Source organism: Bacillus rossius, assembly GCF_032445375.1.
Source record: "Bacillus rossius redtenbacheri isolate Brsri chromosome 4 unlocalized genomic scaffold, Brsri_v3 Brsri_v3_scf4_2, whole genome shotgun sequence".
NCBI lineage: Eukaryota > Metazoa > Arthropoda > Insecta > Phasmatodea > Bacillidae > Bacillus > Bacillus rossius.
Window position 1 is genome coordinate 46,524,389 of NW_026962011.1, and position 19,685 is coordinate 46,544,073.

The 19,685-nt window shown below is 38.8% G+C and overlaps 1 protein-coding gene across 1 annotated transcript in view; it reads right to left on the reverse strand.

Moving 5' to 3' along the window:
- LOC134541847 (dipeptidase 1-like) overlaps window positions 1-19,685 on the reverse strand; it is a 182,326-nt gene that overhangs the window by 51,030 nt on the left and 111,611 nt on the right. The window contains exons 6-7 of the mRNA XM_063385544.1: window positions 12,762-12,894; window positions 7,811-7,961 (exon numbers count right to left, since the gene is read on the reverse strand). Of these exons, the coding sequence (XP_063241614.1) occupies window positions 7,811-7,961; window positions 12,762-12,894 (284 nt within the window). The remainder of the gene's footprint in view (window positions 1-7,810; window positions 7,962-12,761; window positions 12,895-19,685) is intronic.

The window sequence follows — 19,685 nt, forward strand, 5'->3', positions numbered from 1 at the left end:
TTTATTTGAGTAAAATATTGAGATAAATTTGAATTAATAATTATAAAAAAACAATATATAAGTTTAAATTATTTATTAAATAATAATGTAATAATAATTATTTAAAAAACATAATTTGTACATACGGGAACATAACATATAAATATACTTAAAATATACTTTAAAAATTTTATAAACACAATTTCTATCGCTAATATTCACAATAAATAAATATGGAATAGTATTCAATATCAAGCACTAAAGTATAAGATTTAAAAGCACATATATAATTTTTATTTGTGTGTAGCCTTTTTTTCATCTTGTGAACATTTTGTTTCATGGTGCGCGCGCATCGTAAAAATCCACTCTGTTAAATTTTCATAACGCGCCTAAAGAAGTATAACTTAAAATTTTTAAAAATACTAGTAGTTAAGATAAATTTGGGAAGTAAAGTTTTTTTTTTCAAAATGTAAAGAGAGTGGTTTAAATTTACATTCAGAGTGATTCTGAATTAGACCGACAAACTTTGTCTGCAGGTTCATCATCTAAAATACTTTCCAGGACTAGTATATGCCTTTAAATTTGGAGTTAAACAATTTTTTTATCGCAAATAATAAAGGAAGTATCTAGGATGAGACACTATGTGTGTGGATAATGTTTCATTGAACAAAATATTACCACCACTTAAAACATTTTTACTGTCCCAAACCATGTCATCATTGAAATTATTGGTGAAAAGGAACGACGTAATTTTCATAGGAACTAAAATTATTGCTCACAATTATTGCAATAAATCAACCAACATAAAATTTTGCGGTGGTTGTATGAATTTGTTTGACTAAATATTATCCAGATGCTCATTGTTCTATCTTACATACTTACTTCATATTATTTGCAATGAAAACGTTTTTATAATTTTTAGAACAAACTTCAAAGGCACATACCAGCCCTGGTAAACTTGAAACCATAAGTCGTATATTTTCAACTTTTTTTTTGTATTGGACCCGACACGAAATTTTTGGACAAATTCAGACACATTCTGTTTATAAACTTACCTATAATGCGTCTTTACGTAATTAATATTGTATTAAAGGAATGTTTATAAATCACTTGTCACTCAAAGGAGAAATCACTCGAGATAACATCAAAAAAGAAAAGAATAGTAGTTTTTGGGGCATCAAAATATTTAAAGAATTATTTTTTAAAAACACACATTTATGTATGTATTTTTCCTTTGAGGCTTTTTAACAGATTGTATCTACGTTCCGCCGCTACCTAATGATCTGCTAGAGTTGAGGCCAGTATTGAAGAGGCTATTGCTTCCATTATTCCGGACGTGTTGACCAAAGTGAGGGAAGGATCGGACTTTTAGGTTGGACCAAAGGTGCACACATTGGACATTTGTAAGTGTGACGAATGATTTGTTGTAAATGGTCTAAAATAAAATATTATAATTAGAGTCCCGGAAATTTCGGGGATTCCTCTGGCCTCAGGATATAATTCAAAGTTATAGGTGTGCTCGACCCATGTTTACTTTCCCATTGGTTGATTTCTTAGCGAGAACATTTTTTATCCTGGTTATTTGGCACTACCTGATTCGCTTACTTCTCTCCTAGCTGAACATCGTTGGCTCACGGTCGTAGAGGGACGTGTCCAGATAACTGCGGTCTAATCATGAACACAGTGCGACAGTGTGGAGGTTTGCATTCTAGCTTGCGACTAAATGAATGCGCGAAAATTCCGTGGCTATAATTATAATATACCATTGAAACTGTAATATCGTGATGAATGTTAGTTTTATAGGAGATAATTCGATTGAAATGTTTAGATGTTAAAAAAGGCCCAAGAGGCGAATTTGGTGGAGCCACGGCGCTGAATGCAGTTCGGCAGTTGCCAACGAGCCGGGCGCGGACGGATCGGAAAAAAAAAAAAAAACACTGCTCCGTGATTGGTTCCGGAAGGCCGGCGCAACAGTTACCGCCGCTGCCGCCGCGCGCTGTAATCGACACGTCGAATGCAACGCGCGCAGGAGTTACCGGCGCGGCCTGACGAAGAGGAGGAGGATGGGCGCGCGGGTTGTAATTAACAGGGAGATACGTGCTGACGTGTATCCTGATCAGAAGTGCTCCGGAGGGGTGGGTGGGGAGAGAGGAGGGGGATATACGTGTGTGCATCATCGTGCACGCCAGATTTCGCTGAGGCGTGTCGTTTACGTTTTACAGCGTAATCAACATGCTAATTAAATCCGCTCGGGTTGCCTCGGCGCTGGGCGACCCCACGGGAACTTCGTCGGAACTTGTGGAGCGGTAACAATCGGTGTAGCTTGTCGTGGATTGCTCGTTTACAATTATGTAGCTCTCCAACTTTCAGGCAGCGAGGCATATGTTCCAACTCAAAACATCTGCGTGGAAAAAAAAGGGGGTTTGTCTGTAAAGTCGGTTTACGGACGATAATTTTACGTGATAACGTCATAAGCAAACATTGATCAAAAATTGCATACTTTTTTTAATTTTCTAATATTATTTACAGTTTTTGCAAATTTAATTAAAATAATTAGTTTAAATATAATCACGAACAATTAGTTACAGAAATAAACTGAAATCAGATCAATGTCAATAAATTGTTAATTTGAAATGACGAATTAGAACAAATAAATCAAATTTTTTATGAATTGCTGCTTTTAAAAAGCCCGCCTTAACCTGTTTGATATTACGGTGGTTGGCCGGTTCTTGCGCGCTTGGCTCAGGCGGAACGTGACAATGAGTCATGCTTTTTCGTGCGTGCAGCCGGAGACGTTATCACGTCAAAAAAAAGTCTTGCGTTGTTTAAGGAAATGCGTTGGAAATTTAACTGCCAAATTATTTTATTGTAGCGTTACAAGCAAAAAGATTTTTCAATTTCTAAAATAATTCCACGGGATTTAATAAAAATGTGTCGTAACACTTAAGTTTGTCATAATGATGTTGGAGACTAAAATATTTTATTCTTCAGATAAAACTTCAGTTCCAAAGAAATGAATTTATTTTTGGAGATTTGCAATTACAATATTCTGGCAAATAGTTTCATAAATTATTAATGCAAAACGACAATTTTTTAAAGTATATGCGAAAAAAATAAATTTGATCAGCAAAATATATTATTAGTGAAAGAACTTCCGTCAGAATAAAAGTAAGCGCAAATGCATTACTCTGTTTAATTAAGCGGGTGATATGTCATCCTGAACTTATTAAAATCTTCTAAACAACAGATTATTTTTGAAGTACCTATACGTCCGTTCGTAAGAAAACTTGTACCATAAAAATACAATATATTAAATAATCAACACTCAGTGCAAATGTAAATAAGAAAAATCCAGTGACTCACATTGTAAAATAAATAACCAATTACATGTAAATCAAGATTTTATGCTTGGTTTTATACAGTTATGTGAGGTGTAAATTGTTAAGTGTTACAGTAGATTGTGCCATGGAGTCAATTTTGTAAGCTCTATGGTGGTTGCTGCTATAATAGCTACTGTACGGACTGTTTGGAAAATAAAAGTAATGGATGTGTGATTATTTTCATAATGGTGAGTATATATTGTGAAACGACTCTCCCACACCCAGTAACTTTCGTCATGGATTTCAGTCTTAACATAAACCCCTGCCGATGATATGCTATAAGATTTTATAGGTTTAAGGAAGTCCTTTGAAAATAAATATAGATAATGAGATGATTTAGTAGAGTCTATTTAAAGGTAATTTTAAGTTAATAGTAAAAAAATATAGACTTAAGAGATAAAATAATTATTGTAATTAGGCAAAATATAGACATTTTAATTTTTAACACTCGCAAAAGAAATACCCAAATAACTGTATATGTACAATATAACAAAATTAATTATATCTGATAAAATTAGAACAACTTCTACAATATCTAAAAAAAAAATCGAATGATATCTAATCTAAATCTGGGGTTTGAAACATAGACCGAAGACAAAATTACAGAAACTTACGCAGTGCCCGAAAACAATGTCTGGTCGCCATTTTTGCCCAAAAAGGGTCTCATTCATGCAAAAAAAAACAATAAATTCCTTAAAAAATTCCAATTTTGCGTCGTTGTGTTTAACAATTCGTTGAGATAATAACAATTCTTAGAGTCCCGGAAATTTCGCGGATTCCTCTGGCCTCAGGATAGAATTCAAAGTTATAGGTGTGCTCGACCCATGTTTACTTTCCCATTGGTTGATTTCTTAGCGAGAACATTTTTATCCTTGTCATTTGGCACGACCTGATTCGCTTACTTGTCTCCTAGCTGGACATCGTTGGCTCTCGGTCGTAGAGGGGCGTGTCCAGATAACTGCGGTCCAATCATGAACACAGTGCGACAGTGTGGTGTTTCGCATTCTAGCTTGCGACTAAATGAATCCGCGAAATTTCCGTGGTCTCTAACAATTCTACAATATTTAGATGATTGCACAAACGAAGGATTGACAGCGCAGCTCTGATACTTTACAGGGGTTCTTCGAGCGTGGCCTGAACGCGTTTAGAAATCCCCCAAAGGTTCTAAGGCGCGCGGCAATTAGTCTGAGATAATAGCCTCGCTGGCGGAGCGCGGCGGGAAAGAAATCCGCCGGCAGTAGATACCGGGGAGACTTAACCCGCGAACTCCCATTGTTCGAGCGCTCCTCGTAATATGTCGGGACGCGCCCCTTGCAGTTAGTTCCGCGTCGCCAGTTTGTTATTTCTCGTCCGCCCACCCCTCCGAACCCCCTACCCCTGCGGTATCTCTCCCCGTCCGAGCCTCGACCCAGTCGCCGGGGGAGCCGTTAACCTTTGACCCCCGGGTCGCGCTCCCGTCACGTAGCCCCTAAACTGCCACTTCGCCCTCCGCCGGCAGCCTCCGTGGCTGAGATATCCTGCCCATTCGCTGCTCCTCATTCCTGACCGAGCTTTAAACTAGTCAGTCGCAAGGCGCCTAGAGCTCCAGTTAAAAAAAATTGACGAATACAACAAACAAAATTATTTCTGATAATGATAACTAGAGACCTGAAAAATTCGCGGATTCGTTTCGCGATGGACTAGAATCCAAATAACGTCTGCCTTTTTGCCGCTTGACTGATTGGGCCACAGTTTATCTGAAAGACTCTGGGCCAATTAAAAACATTCAAAAAAAGAAGTAACGAATCACGAGCATCCCAGTTAACAGGCGTCACGAGTCATCAGCCAATGATCATGTGTAATTTTCCCGAGTGCATAGAGGCTCGTGGAGTCTATTCTATAGGTCATTCAAATCGCGAATTTTTCCGGTCTCTAATGATAACAAAATATTTGACAGAAAATTTGTTTTTAATGAAGAAAATATTGAAAAAAATACATTGGGTGTGCATTTTCTGTGGTCATGCAATAATCTTTAGTTAATTATAACGACGTACTCCATTATCAAAATTTATTTTCAGGGATAAATTAAATATATACTTACTTTGCGAAGTTAATAAATCAAATTCGAAAAGTAAAAGAATAATTAAAAACTAACAAATTAAAAAAAAAGCTTTTCTTTAACTTCTAGCGCAATCTTTTGGTGAAAAAGATATACAATATGCAGTACACAGATATAAAAAAATTTGAAAGTGTTGCTGTGTGTGAAACAGCATGCGTGGCTACCTGCAGAGTGCTGGCCTCAGACTCCTGGTGGGCGACTTTCCGTCGCACGCTGGCATTCTGCAGCCAAGCACTCTCTCACGGCGTTACGCGATCATTAAATCAGTTATGAGTAGAGACCGGAAAAATTCGCGGTTTCAATGGCCTTCAGGATAGACTGCAAATTTCCCTGTACACTCGGCCAAATAACGCCAGTTCATTGGCTGCTGACTTGTAAATCGTCTCAGCTGGTTCGTCTGTGATTCGATCCTTCTTTGGTTGGTGGTTTATAATTGGTTGAGATTCGTCCGGATGAACAGTAAGCCAATACAAAATCATCTAAAAGGTATATGTATTTGACTTCTAGCTTATCGCCTAATGAATCCGCGAATTTTTCCGGTCTCTAGTTATGAGAGTAACTATAAATAGGGTAGTTTCCTGCGCCCATTAAACATGTTCACGTCCACACTTTATTTTGTCTGCAAGAGGACCATATCCGCTATTCTCAAGCAGTTGACGAGTATTAGGCCTCATGATCATTGGATTTTTTTTTCATATTTTCCCCTATAATTATAATTTTGAACTATTTACCCCAATTTTCGATATGTTAACGCATACATCCTATCTCCCTGACCTGCATCTTGTTGCAACCACACATTCACTAACAGGTCTCTAGTCTCTAAGCGCCGCGAGGAAACAGCTTATTATTCATTGCGGGAAACTACAACTATCATGATAAGCACACCAGTTCACAAGTGTTGGATTAAAAATAAAGCCAAAGATAAGTCTTATGCCATGTCAAACCAAAAAAAAAAAATTAGGACGGAAGATTTATTGCAAGCGGTATGAAAATATTTGAAACGGCAAGATTACGAGGCCTAATTCCCCCCCTCCCCCCCCCCCCAAAAAAAACCTACTCGGACAATTCTTAATGCGAACCAACGAATTATTTGTTGCTTGTCAACGTTGAAATATTTATTTAGATAGTCAATAAAACATTTAAAAGTGGTGTTATAAAACTTTTGCGTTTAATAACCGGGATGGTTGAGGAGAGGGGTTGCGACTTAACTTGGGTCGATCCCTTTTATCACAGATCATTTTGTGCGTTATCTTTGTAAAATTTATTTCCATGGCTATAAACTAAGGTAATTTTGCATTTTTAAGGGATTAAAAGTACATTAAATTATTTAAAACAACGCAAATGCTACCTCTGTCCTTAAAGTCATCAAAATCGGTTCTGTAGTGAAGACGTGATTGTGTTGCAAAAATCCAAACTTTCGCTTTGTCCAGCGGCAATATTTTGTAGGATCGCAGGCAGGGCCCGCGGGATAACGGTTATCACTAGAGACCGGAAAAATTCGCGCGTCAATGACCTCCAGGATAGACTCCAATATCCTCTACACACTCGGGCAAATGCCAAATGTTCATTGGCTGCTGACTTGCGAGTCATCTCGACTGGGTGGCCTGTGATTCGACACTTCAATGAGTGAGGGTCTCTAATTGGCCCTCAGTCCTCCAGATTAACAGTGAACCAATGGCAGAAGCAGCACTAAGGTATAATTATTTGAATTTTAGCATAACACGAAATGAACCCGCGAATTTTTCAGGTCTCTACGCTATTTCTTTTTGACGTAACAACGTCTAATAAATCGATGAAGGCCGGCTGCACGCACGAAAAAGTATCCCGTTACACACATTGTCCCGTTACGCTGTGTGCCGTTACGCTCATTCTACGCTTGCGCCGCATCTATCTCTCTTCCAATCGATTGGAACAACCATCGATTTGACTTTTTCGAGACACATTAAACTTGAAAGACTCCCATTCGTTTCCTACTTTTCCTATCACCGTCCTATCCTTAACAGAATAACACAGATTGGAAGAAGTTAAATAGCAAACATGTATAAAAGTTACAGTTAAAACAATCTCTTCGTTAAAGTAATAAACATATTTGAATAAATGAGTGCAAATAAAAGTAAATTTATCATTTAAATTGTAGATTTCATTTAACTCCTTTTATGTATGCATACAAAATAGTGATAATTCAATAATAATGATTCAATTTTATTCATAAAAGTATGCAATCATTTCATCAATGTTTTGTTATGACGTTGTCACGTTAAACTATCGTCCGTAAACCGACTTTACAGACAACCAATTTTTTCGTCCGAGAGCCGGCAGAACATCAGCACGTCGCGAGCACGGACACACTCACCAGGCCGTGTCGCAGGTGTGCGTGACGCTCATGTAGCGCGCGCCCAGGCTGTAGAAGGTGCGCAGCACGGCGAGGGAGTTGCCCAGGGAGTGGCCGCCCTCCACGCCGATCAGGCTGGCGACCCTGCCGGCGCGGTGCGCCTCCGTCAGCCCTGCCGCAGACGAGCGTCGCTGCGCTCAAGCACACACTCTCTCTCTCGCGCGACAACTCGCCACTGCACTGCAGGCAACACCCCGAACAAGCACAACCCTGCAACTGCGAACAGCAGCACGAACCCAGTGGCGTGGAGGCCGTATCAATTCAGGGGCATGCGTTAGGGGCAGGCATTTTTCGCGTTTAAAACTCTGAAAGTCTATTAGCAGAGACCTGCAAAATCCGCGGATTCATTCGGTGATAGGCTAGAATTCAAATACACATCATACCTTTTAGATAATTTTGCTATTGGCTTACTGTTCATCTGGACGAATCTCAACCAGTTATAAACCCTCAACCAAACAAGGATCGAATCACAGACAAACCAGCTGAGACGACTTACAAGTCGGCAGCCAACGAACTTGCGTTATTTGCCCGAGTGTACAGGGGTATGTGCAGTCTATCCTGAAGGCCATCGAAACCGCGAATTTTGCAGGTCTCTATCTATTAGTAGAGACCGGAAAAATTCGCGGGTTCAATGACCACTAGGATGAACTCCACAGCTCTATGTACACTCGGTCAAATGTCACCCACTCATTGGCTGCTGTCGTGTGAGACGTCCCAACGTAGTAGCCTGTGATTCGTTACAGATTTGGTTGAGTGTTTGTTATTGGCCCAGAGTCCTGAAGATGATTTGTGAACCAATGGCAGAAGCAGCAATGCTGTATAACTGTTTGAATTTTAGCATATCGCGAATTGAATCCGCGATTTTTTCAGGTCTCTATCTATTAGACTGCAATAAGACATAGCCGCACCAGCAAGTTTCTTCCTTGTGATTGGCGGCCGTCTGCGAGAAAACTCGTTGTCTTGTTTGACCCAGCTACTCGGAACGCGTTTGCTCCCCGTACTGAATTGCTGTGATTGGTGGTGTAACTAAAGATATATACTTCAAAGAAACTCATCCATCACGGAACACAGAAGATGATACAGTTTTTATTTTTTTACTTTCAGTTGGTCTTGGGATCCTTTCGCGAAATATATCCGTGGCCCTAGGCATGTATTTTTTTTATGGCGAAAACTTCTGAACGAAATTGCCTTATTTGACCGCGCCACTCAGAACGAGTTTGCTTCCGCTTTGAATTACTCAAGTTTGTGTTCACGTAATCACGAAGCTGCAGGGGTTTTAACTCTTAGCTGGTTTCAAAATTTTTCCGCGAAGAATGCATGCCCCTAGTATCACGTTCAGGCGCTCCACGCTAAAGCTGGACTCAACAATGATCCGTCTCATCATTCCGTTGCCCGTCCATCCATTCAATCACGTGACATTTAGCCAATCAAGATGGCCCGAACAATTCCGTCCGTCCGTCCGACAAAACCTTGCGAAGCTTTAGCTTTCGACGGACGGACGAAATTATAATCTCAAAAATATGGGAAAGTCAATATTTTTATTTTAAAATATTTTTTTTTGTTTATTTGTTAACCTGCTTTCGTATTATGTTCTTAACTTGTCTATGAACAATAATTATCTGTGACACAAAAGTAATTAACAATGCACGGTAACTCAAAAATATATTTAAATACATATTTTAGAGTTTGTTTAGTAATTTATAAATTCTTAGCATACATGGTCGTCAAAGTGGTAATTAAACCTTTTCAAGAGAAATTTCCTCGAAAATATTAGCCATAATTAGAGAACTGTAAAATTCGCGATTTCAAATCCCTAAAGGATAGACTCCATGATCCTCTACGCACTCGTGCAAATTACATCTGCTGATTGGTTACCGACTCGTAACACCTGTTGACTGGAATGATCGTGATTCGCTAATTCTTCTGTTAAAGATTTTTCATTGGCCCAGGGTCCTTCAGATAAACTGTGGCCCAATCACTGAAGAAAAATAATGTCAAACGTATTTGGACTCTATCCTATCGCGAAATGAATCCGCGAATTTTACAGGTCTCTAGCAATAATGTTTGTTGGTGGCGCACAAGGAGAACAATATTATGACGGACATGAGGATCATTGTTGAGGGATGACTGACGGACGGGTGACGGACAGATGCTACCAACTTGAGCTGCTGACGGGCGTAGGCAGACGTTTATAGTCAGTCAATTACAATAAAAACCAGCAGTCTCATGTACAGCACACTGGATAGTTGGATGTATTACAGTCACATGTTTGCCTTTCGGCGATTATCTCAGTGCTGACGGTTTATTGAGCAGGTACTGGGCTGGCGTTCAAGCGTCCTCTCAGCCACCGATTTCCCTTTGGCATACAGTGTAAAACAGCAATGGCGTGGAATTGGAAATATCAAACACTATAGGCATTTCAACACGAACTAGCGAAGCGATGCGAATGTCTATAACCTCAACGACTCACCGTCTAAGTCGGCCCCGATTAATGATTTAGAATGTTCTACTGGCTGATAAGTCGTTGAAATATTGGACCCAGAAATGTTTTTATTGTGCAGCTTTCGGTCCATATCCCGCGCGGGAGGAAATATTTTCGCAACCTTTAACGTTTGTGGCAACAACCAATTGTGAAACAAACTAAAACACTCAAATGCAGGCAAAATCGAAGAGCACTACTGGTACTCAAAAGACTACTTTCAGCGCATACCATTTTTCGCTAGTATGATTAACATTTTTTTTTTAAAAACAGGTTATAAGGTTTCGTTGGTGCAGGGCCGTCGAGAGAAACAAAGGGGCAACAGGGTGCATATAGTTTTTTTTGGGTCCCCTTCCCTATTATTAAAAATCTACAGTTAAAAAAATATATATATTAATTAAAAAAACACGTGAACTTTACCGTGGCCATAAATGAAAATGTGATCCGCGTGTATCGCATACCTACGAAGGTTTCCCATGAATACTTACTATTTGCGATATGGAATCGTTAAGTTGGCCATAGTGGCGGCGAAAGCCCAGGTGGTACCACCACCTTGCGCGAATCTTCATCACGGTCCAATCACCGGGCCGATGTCCAGGGGGGGGGGGGACCACTCACGTCGAACGATGTGGGGTGAAAGGGGGGAGGAGGAGGAGGGAGAAGAGAGTCGCCGCCATTAAATAGTGACGAAAAGGAAGCTCTGATCGCTTCGAGAATCTTCTCTCCCCAACCCTCCCTCCCGCACTGGGTTGCAGGGCTGCATTCTGTTTCAATTATTCACTAACTCGTGCCCTCCTCTCCGCAACCCCCCCGGAAGTCGACGGGGGACTCGGAACGAGCACTTCCGGGCGCGCGGGGTCGAAGGTCAAGTCGCGCCTCGCGGGACCGCCGCTGCGACGGTAAACCTCGCCCCAGGACCCCCCCCCCCCCCCCCCCACAACTTCCCCGTGACCGGAGCTGCCCGATCAATTATACACGCCCACCGCTGGAAACTGCTTCATGTTATCCCGCACACGAGATCACCCTTCTTTTAACGTCTTTCCTTCTCTTTTTTGATTTTGTTTAGTTTATTCTCAAACTCGCGGAAACTTTTTTTTTAAACTGGACAATTACAGGTTGTCTTGTTACTCTTGACGAGATACGTTTTTTAACAATTTCCGAAAGAAAAAAATTGATTTTAATTTAAAGAAGAGAATTTTTATAAAATGCCACCGATATTCAGAATTTTTTTTCAGTAGTGAGCGCCAACTACAAAATTTTTAAATATTATTGGGCTAACGTGTAATTTTTTTTTTAAGTTCGTGATAGAACCTATGTACGCGCTACTGGATTATGTACTACAACAAGGGAAAACCCACAAAAATTGAAATAAGTTAAATGTGTGTTTTTTTTCCGGATTATTTTATTATATAATTTCCATGTTTTCTTACAGTTAAAGTCAAGCTCATGTTCATAAAAAAAATAAGATAAAACAGTTGGTGTTTGAGCAACATATCTATAAATTATTATTTGTGGCAAATTACAAGCAATAACTCATGAATGGACTACGCAAGGATTGGTATACTTTATTGCACAAAAAGTGTCCAATTGCCCAATGAAAATTCTGCTAAAATGTAGTATCGTGTTCGGTTTAAATTTGCTAAGCAATCGAGTGGTTGTTCCCAACCGTTGAGGCACGACTATTATTATAATATTAGATTTCACTTCGCCAGGAACTTAGCTATTCGTTCGATTTAAAGCTTCAGCTTCGCGTCTGATGTGAAGCTGGATGTACGCTGCGAATCATTAAAACGCAAACGCCTAGAATTTTGCTCGTGCAAATATTTTGTTTTTGAAGCTATAGTAGACTTGATGTAAGCTTTTGGACATACGCCATTGCTAAGCATTGCATTGCTAAGTGCTTAACAATGGCGTATGTCCAAAAGCTTACATGTGATTAGCAATGGCGTATGTTCAAAAGCTTACATCAAGTCATGAACTCCCATTGCACAAATCTTTGCATTGAATTGCTAAGTGCTTAGCAATGGCGTATGTCCAAAAGCTTACATGTGCTTAGCAATGGCTAGAGATTGGAAAAATTCGCGGGTTCAATGACCTCCAGGATAGATTCCAATATCCTCTACACACTCGGGCAAATTGCCAACTGTTCATTGGCTGCTGGCTTATGAGTCGTCTCGACTGGGTGGCCTGTGATTCGACACTTCAATGAGTGAGACGGTCTCTAATTGGCCCTCAGTCCTCCAGATTAATAGTGGACCAATGGCAGAAGCAGCACTAAGGTATAATTATTTGAATTTCAGGATAACACGAAATGAACCCGCGAATTTTTCAGGTCTCTAGCTACAGCAGCTCGGGTTCTGGGTTGTAGGCCGTGTCCACCGAAGTTTCGGCGGAAGCTGCAGTGGCCGTCGTCAGGGCCGCGGCGGGACGCACCTCTGACGGTGGTGACGTGTGTGAGGTGGCCCGGGTTGAGCTCGGCCAGTCTCTTGACCAGGTCGATCTGCTCCAAGGTCAGCTGCACGGCGTCCAGGTGCTGCGCCCCGCACGGCACGTACACCGACCAGAACTGCAGGCGGACACATCAGTCAGCGCCGGCGACACGGCATACAGAAAGGTTCCGGGGCACGCACCACAACGCCGAAATACACTAACGCCAAAAAATGTCAATGGAGGACTGCCACAAAGGTTAGGTTAGGTTAGACTAGGTTAGGTTAGACTAGGTTAGGTTAGGCTAGGTTAGACTAGGTTAGGTTAGACTAGGTTAGGTTAGGCAAGGTTATGTAAGGCTAGGTTAGGTTAGACTAGGTTAGGTTAGGCAAGGTTATGTTAGGCTAGGTTAGGTTAGACTAGGTTAGACTAGGTTAGGCTAGACTAGGTTAGGTTAGGCTAGGTTAGACTAGGTTAGGTTAGACTAGGTTAGGTTAGACTAGGTTAGGTTAGGCAAGGTTATGTAAGGCTAGGTTAGGTTAGACTAGGTTAGGTTAGGCAAGGTTATGTAAGGCTAGATTAGGTTAGACTAGGTTAGGTTAGGCAAGGTTATGTTAGGCTAGGTTAGGTTAGACTAGGTTAGACTAGGTTAGGCTAGACTAGGTTAGGTTAGGCTAGGTTAGGTTAGACTAGGTTAGGTTAGGTTAGGCTAGGATAGGCTAGGTTAAGTTAGGTTAGGCTATATTATACTAGGTTAGGTTAGGCTAGGATAGGCTAGGTTAAGTTAGGCTAGGTTAAGTTAGGTTAGGTTATATTATACTAGGTTAGGTTAGGTTAGGTAAGGTTAGGTTTGATTGTGATATTTCGGCGTTAAGGTACACTTAAGAAACACACACTAATTTATTCAGTTGTTATTTCGGCGTTGTGGTACACGGCAGTCTTCTAGCTGTCGGCGTTGTGGTCAATTTTGACATTCGGCGTTGTGGTATCTCGGCATTGTGGTAACGACCCAAGGTTCCGTGGAAACAGCGAGGTGCCCTGTCACACTCTCAAAATTTCCCCTGCCCCCTCCATCCATCAAACCTTCCGTCAAATCAAGCTGGAGGGTCGTGACGTCACGTGGAAAACGTCACCAGCGCCACCATGTTTGATGTCTGACAAGTTGGATGACTTGATAAATGTTCGCAGGCTTTCCACGGCCATTGTCAGAAGTAGCTTGGCTTCTGGGTTGTAGCCGTGTCCTAGGCGAATAATTCACCGACGTTTCGGTTTCGGTCGACATTGCAGTCGCCGTCATCAGTAGGTAACTGCTCTCTAGGATACGGCTACAACCCAGAAGCGAACCTACTTGGATGACTTGAATTTCAGTTAGATATTCTGCACGTAGGACGGGTTCTAAAATAAGTTCGGATGCTGGATGCAATGAGCCGATCGAAATCGTGCCTAGCGGGAACGGAAATGACATCAGTTTCCGTCACAATGGACCTTTAAAATGGCGGAATAGCACATGGGCCATTAACAAGGTTATAAGAGTGAAATAACTAAAAAGAATTTCGTATGCAGAAAAATTTCACACGTGAAATATTAATAGTGTTTCTACAACTTTAAATAATTACTGAACATATACTTTATTATGTAACGAATATTATTATCAGTAAAATTTATTTATGTTTAGAAAATTAAATGCACAAATAGCATAACAAATTGAAAAATTCCATTTAGCACTATGATTGAAAATTTTGAGATAGCTCAGACCAAAAAATAAACTTTGTCAGTGTCCATTATTTTAAACATATTTGAGGTTATATATACAAATTTATTTGACGGAGAAAATCGATAGTCATTTTCCATACAATACTACCCCTCCAAAACTATTGCCAAATACGGTTGGAGATAAACATTTGAAAGAGTGACAGGGCCTTAAGTCACATGCATATCACAGCACAGACGAACACAGTGTGTTGGCGACGATACAGTAAACAGTAGACAAGAACATACGATACAGACAAGCAACAACCTTGACAACACAGCGACAAACAGACGAACCCAATGATGAAACTAAAACAGATTATCTGGAGAAAACAACACAGCGATGGACGAATCCCTTCCACGGAATTATCTGTGCGGTCTTTGCCTTTTACAATTTGACATCATTAGCAAACATCGTATCGAATAGGTAATCCTATAGACATTTATTAATATTTTATTTTCATAAAAATGAGTTGTAACTCATCCAAAATGTGGTTGTACAACAGTTTCACACAATTTAATTTGCTGATTGTTACAAAACGATTACATAAAGTATTGTTTTTTTTTTCAAATTGTACATAGGAATAGTGAAATGCTTAAGAGTAAGGTACAACCTGAATATGCACAGATAAAACCCTCGGCTCAGAAACGTGGGGGCGCCATATGCATGCATTAATAGTGTAGGGGAATACAGGAGACAGAGGATGGTATATGAACGAAGAGTTGGTTGAGGCAGTAAAGAGTCCACCGTGCGAGGCTTAGACACTTGGGCGGTAGGTCCGCTTTTATATTTTGTATCCAGTACTGGAGTTTTATAACCAGGGGCCCAAGCACCCCTGAGGGTGAGTGGCCATTCTCACCACCCACTCAGCCACCAGTCACCACCTGTAAGCTAGGGAAGAAAAGAAAAAAAAACCTTATAAATAGGCACTTGATTGGATTGGTTAGCTCATTGGTAAAATGGCAGTGTTTTATATTCAGAGCTCTAAGTTGCACGAATGAGCGGCGATCCTCCATTGTTTGGACGACTGATCTTGGACTCTTGACAAAGTTAGAACTATTGCTATAAAAAAATTGTTTGTGTTACAAGTCAAAGAACTAAAATCTAAAAACAAACTTATTAATGTTCAAATAAATCAAATAAAATTTCACATGCAATAATCATTATATCGTTGGTTAAATAAATTTAAGATTTGTTAGAGCGTTGCGCGTTCGCGCGTTCGCAAGACATTGGTTTTGACGCTCATCGCTAGCGTCGGAGAAAAATATCAACTTGTCTACTTTTGCAAAAAGTAAATTACTTAGCTGTTAAAACTTAGCTGATAAAATATCACCTAGCTGTTAAAACCCTCCAAACTAAGAAAAGGCTAGGTGAAATAATTTTTTATATATATTTAAAAAATTTAAGAATGTAGTCAGTAGTATTGATCTTTAAAATAAAATTTTTCAGATCAAAATACATTTTAATCTCCCTTTTTTGTACGTTCTAAGAACGTAAGAAATTTAACTTTTGGTAACTAACTACGCAAACCGAATGCAACATATATTTTTATTTACATATCATTTGCTAATCAGTCAAGGAGTTACTACAATTTACAAATTTTGACTGTATCAGTTGAAAAATATTTAAATCAACTATCTCAAAATTGAAGAAATTTATTGTTTTTCAAATGTAAAGTAGACACGTGGCGTAAAATGGTATGAAAACAGAAATTATTTTGATTTAACGTAAAATGCACATAAATTTTCAAAATTCTATTACTTTCATATTTAAACCATTTTAGAATGTTTTCTTTGCCGGAGATATTTGCAGACGTTGTTTCATATTACCTACAAAAATTATAAATCCTCATTTTCGTGATCAAACTTTGGCTTGTTGAGCGCGAACGGAATACGTAATGATGCTGGCTCGCCAGTTACCATCAAGGGCTCGGCGAAATTCATAAAAGTCTTTCAGAGATTTACAGCACTTCGTGACCGGCGGGTACGAAGCTCTTTAAGTCTCCCGTGACTGCGCGTCGTGACTCCGCGGACTGAAACTTCCAGAAGTCGCCGTCTTCCGCGAGCTGGTAACAATGTCTCAAGTTTCCCTAAGCTGCTAAGAGTCGGTCCGTTATTCTCAGTGACAGCAAACCCTGTAGCAGTTATTCTTAAATAGTGCTCTTTGGAACCACTTTCTTTATTCAAATGCGTTAAGAAAGCGATTTAGTCCTTCATGCAGTATATAACACATGACGTCTAAGAAAAACTTCTTCTTATACTTCTTCTTATACCTACTACCAAGACAACATATGTGGTTGAATTTTATAAATAATAAGTTTCTTATGCTATAAAACTCAGAAAATTGTAGTTAGTTTTGGAAATCAATAAGATTATTGCCATTTATTAGGCAGAAAAAAAACCCGATGAAAACATTTCAAAATTTAAAATACATTACTACACAAAAAAAGAAAGGTATAAATTCAAATTCTACATACAAATTACACACATAAAGATATAAATAGGGCAGTTACCGGTGTAAAAACCATATAAAAATTCCCACAAAAATTAATACTTCAACTAAAAAATAAAAAAACTTTCAATTAAATTTATTTCGAAATATCTAACGCTTCATGCTCTTGTGGAGAGGGTTCAAGGTTTGAGTCCGACCTCAGAAATGACCAAATTAATGAGCACTGAGTTAGTAAATATGTGGTTACGATCCTCGTTATTTGTGCCTCTGTGTATAAGCGCGTGAAAAATATTCATACCGTTATTAAACCTTACTTGAATTTAAATATTACTATATTTTGCCCCGTTAGCTACCTTATTGCGACTAGCTTACTGGCATTTAATGAATTTACAAAACAGCCCTTTTGAATAAAAATCGTATTCACAACACAAACCAAACTCTTACTAAACTTAACAGGCCCGTAAAACACTTGGTTCTTTAAGTGTTAATTCATTTTGTAACTACTAATATATTTGTGCAAAGATTATTTCCTATAAGATGAAACATCGCTAAACGGGCATATAAGGGTACCTACATATTCCAACACTATTAGACAAAACGCCTTTAAAATTTTATTCTTTTATGCATATTCCTTTGATATTTTCCCAAAACATTTACTGCAAACATTTTTTTCTGCCTAGGGGACACGAAATATGTATGATAAAATTTAAAATTCACAAATAATACCCAGCCACTGATTCAGCCATTGTGACACTTAAGAACTATAAAAATTTGAATTATTTTTTTCATGATATAACATTCTCTAAGGTAAAATAATTTCGATAAAGCTGTTCAAAATATTTTGAATGAGTTTATTCCCTGTGATTTAGGTTGTTTGACTAAAGGTGGCTTTGAAATGAGACATAAACGAAAGATATTCATGCCAGGAACTTATGAGTAAATATTTTTTGGTTATAATCACGCGGAACAGCACAGAGTATTTTAAAATAAGAAGGCTAAAGAGACTGCTTTAATAGAGCAATATGTATGTTGATTGTGGATACAGTTTATAGAATTGACGAATCCGCAACTCGAAATATTTTGAGTTTACACGGCCTGCAATCTGGTCTAGATATAAAAAAAATGATACGAATCTTTCAGTTCTCTCCAGTGATGTGTAATATCTATTATCGTTAACGAACAGTATTATATGTAGAGACCGGTAAAATTCGCCTGTTCAATGACCTCCAGGATAGACTCCAATATCCTCTACACACTCGGGCAAATGCCAACTGTTCATTGGCTGCTGACTTGTGAGTCATCTCGACTGGGTGGCCTGTGATTTGACACTTCAATGAGTGAGGGTCTCTAATTGGCCCTCAGTCCTCCAGATTAACAGTAGACCAATGGCAGAAGCAGCACTAAGGTATAATTATTTGAATTTTTAGCATAACACGAAATGAACCCGCGAATTTTTCAGGTCTCTGATCATATGTGTTATCATGTTGCAAATACACCTATAATACAAAACTGTGACACGGGATTTAAAGTAGAATTATTAAAAATAATGCTGAGAGTGATAAATACAGGCAAATTGTGTTTTCAATTAAATTACTCTACGAGAATCACACATAGTTTCCGCACCCGCCGCTAGAATTCGCTACCGGAGCAGCTACGTTGACTATCGAATCATTTGATTTGAAGAGCGAAATTTTAATTCATATAATGAAACCACTCCGATAAAAGCGAAAAATACTTGAAAAAAAATTACTGAACACCGGGTTTGGACCTGCTTTTAAACAAGTAATTATATAAATAAATATAGTTTAAAAAACTAAAGAAACATGCTTTTAAAGATTATCAAACTAAAAAGTAAAAAATAATTTTAAAATTTAATTTATGACAATAGTATATAAGCAATACTAGTATAAATGAGAAAAAAGCTTGAGGCGCTTTGTGCCATATTTTTTGTATATTAAGCGCCCCATGCTTTTTTCTCATTTATACTAGTATTGCTTATATACTATTTTCATAAATTAAATTTTAAAATTATTTTTTACTTTTTAGTTTGATAATCTTTAAAAGCATGTTTCTTTAGTTTTTAAACTATATTTATTTTTAACTTTTTAGTTTTATATTCTTTAAAAGCATGTTTTTTTAGTTTTTTAAACTATATTTATGTATAATTATCATAGTGAAATGAGTTACCGACACTACCTATTACCATCTGAGATAACTATTTGGAGTTGTAACGTCACAAAGAAATTGTAAAGTCTCTCCGAATCATTTAAACAGTTAGATGTATGGATATAATCTTAGAATTTACCGGGGAAAAAAAACTTTTTTTTTTTTCGACGTGGCCGGGAGTAGAACCCACGATCGCTGAATCCAAAAGCTGACGTCATGGAAGTCGCGCGCCTTAGACCGCTCGGCTATTGAACGTAATGAAATTGATGGGACATTTTACAGTGATGAGCCACTCACTCTTAGTCGAAAGAGTTACAGACGGACAGACAAACAAACATACAGGTGAAGCTAATATAAAGCATGTAAAAAACCGCCCATTTTGTTAAAAAAATTCATTAAAAGTTTAATACTAAAACCTTTCTCTTTGTCTTTGTAAACTTTGGTTCGCGCCATCCACCACAGATGGCAGCACCTTAGTTGTAACAATTTCCGTTCCTTGTTTCCCTTCGCATTCACGAAATTACTCCAACCAAATGACATATACCAAGAGCGAATGTATATAG